Below are 696 nucleotides of genomic sequence, written 5' to 3'. Positions count from 1 at the left end.
ACCTGCAGCCGGACCCCGCTGCAGGTGAGTGCGCCGCCGGGCAGGGGCGCGCGTGGCGGCCGGGACCCGGGTGGCCGGGTGCTGACCTCGCACCTGAGAGATGCGGGGAGGCGGGTCCCCGCTCCACCAAAGAACAGGTTGTTTGGGCAGTTGTTTGGCCGGGGCCACCCGTCTCCAGCCTGGACGGAGCGGGCTAAGTGCTTGGAGGCTGAACCATTTCGGAGGTCCGGGGGCACGCTCCTCCGGGTCTGTCCCCAGGTACCTGAGCGTGAGACGGGCGGAGGAGTGTGGAGCACGCATGTGTTGGCTTTGGGGTGCTTTCAGTCTTCGGTTGCCCTTCAGAGGCGAAGTGATGTTATTCTGAGAGGCGGGGGCGGGGGGAGGAGCGGGAGGAGACCTCAACTTAGGACAACCCCCAAACGAGGTCTGGGAGGAAGAACCCGGTTGAATCTGCCAACTCAGAAAACAGTGGCAAAGGTCAGGAAATAATTTCCCAGAAGAAAGTATCCCTGGTCGCCCACGTGGTCCCCGATCCAACCTTGCACCTTCCTAGCCTGCGGAGGGCGCGGAATCAAGCCACCTGTTGTACTTTGAGATGGCATTACCTGGGGCTTTAAAACTTGACAGCAAAAGACTTCTTACAGCGTTCTGCCCCTGTTGAAGGTCGCCTTAGGAATGGAATTCTGAGGGTCTGTG

The 696-nt window shown here is 60.9% G+C and overlaps 1 protein-coding gene across 1 annotated transcript in view; it reads left to right on the top strand.

The window, feature by feature from the left end:
• The window catches only part of ISM1 (isthmin 1, angiogenesis inhibitor), a 93,954-nt gene that overhangs the window by 1,500 nt on the left and 91,758 nt on the right, over window positions 1–696 (top strand). Inside the window, exon 2 of the mRNA XM_010844156.1 lies at window positions 9–24. Coding sequence (XP_010842458.1) covers window positions 9–24 — 16 coding nt within the window. The remainder of the gene's footprint in view (window positions 1–8; window positions 25–696) is intronic.

The sequence above is a fragment of the Bison bison genome, unplaced genomic scaffold (assembly GCF_000754665.1).
Source record: "Bison bison bison isolate TAMUID 2011002044 unplaced genomic scaffold, Bison_UMD1.0 scf7180017864196, whole genome shotgun sequence".
NCBI classification, from domain to species: domain Eukaryota; kingdom Metazoa; phylum Chordata; class Mammalia; order Artiodactyla; family Bovidae; genus Bison; species Bison bison.
The sequence above is the reverse complement of the archived record's forward strand: the minus strand, read 5'-3'. Positions and strand labels throughout refer to the sequence as shown.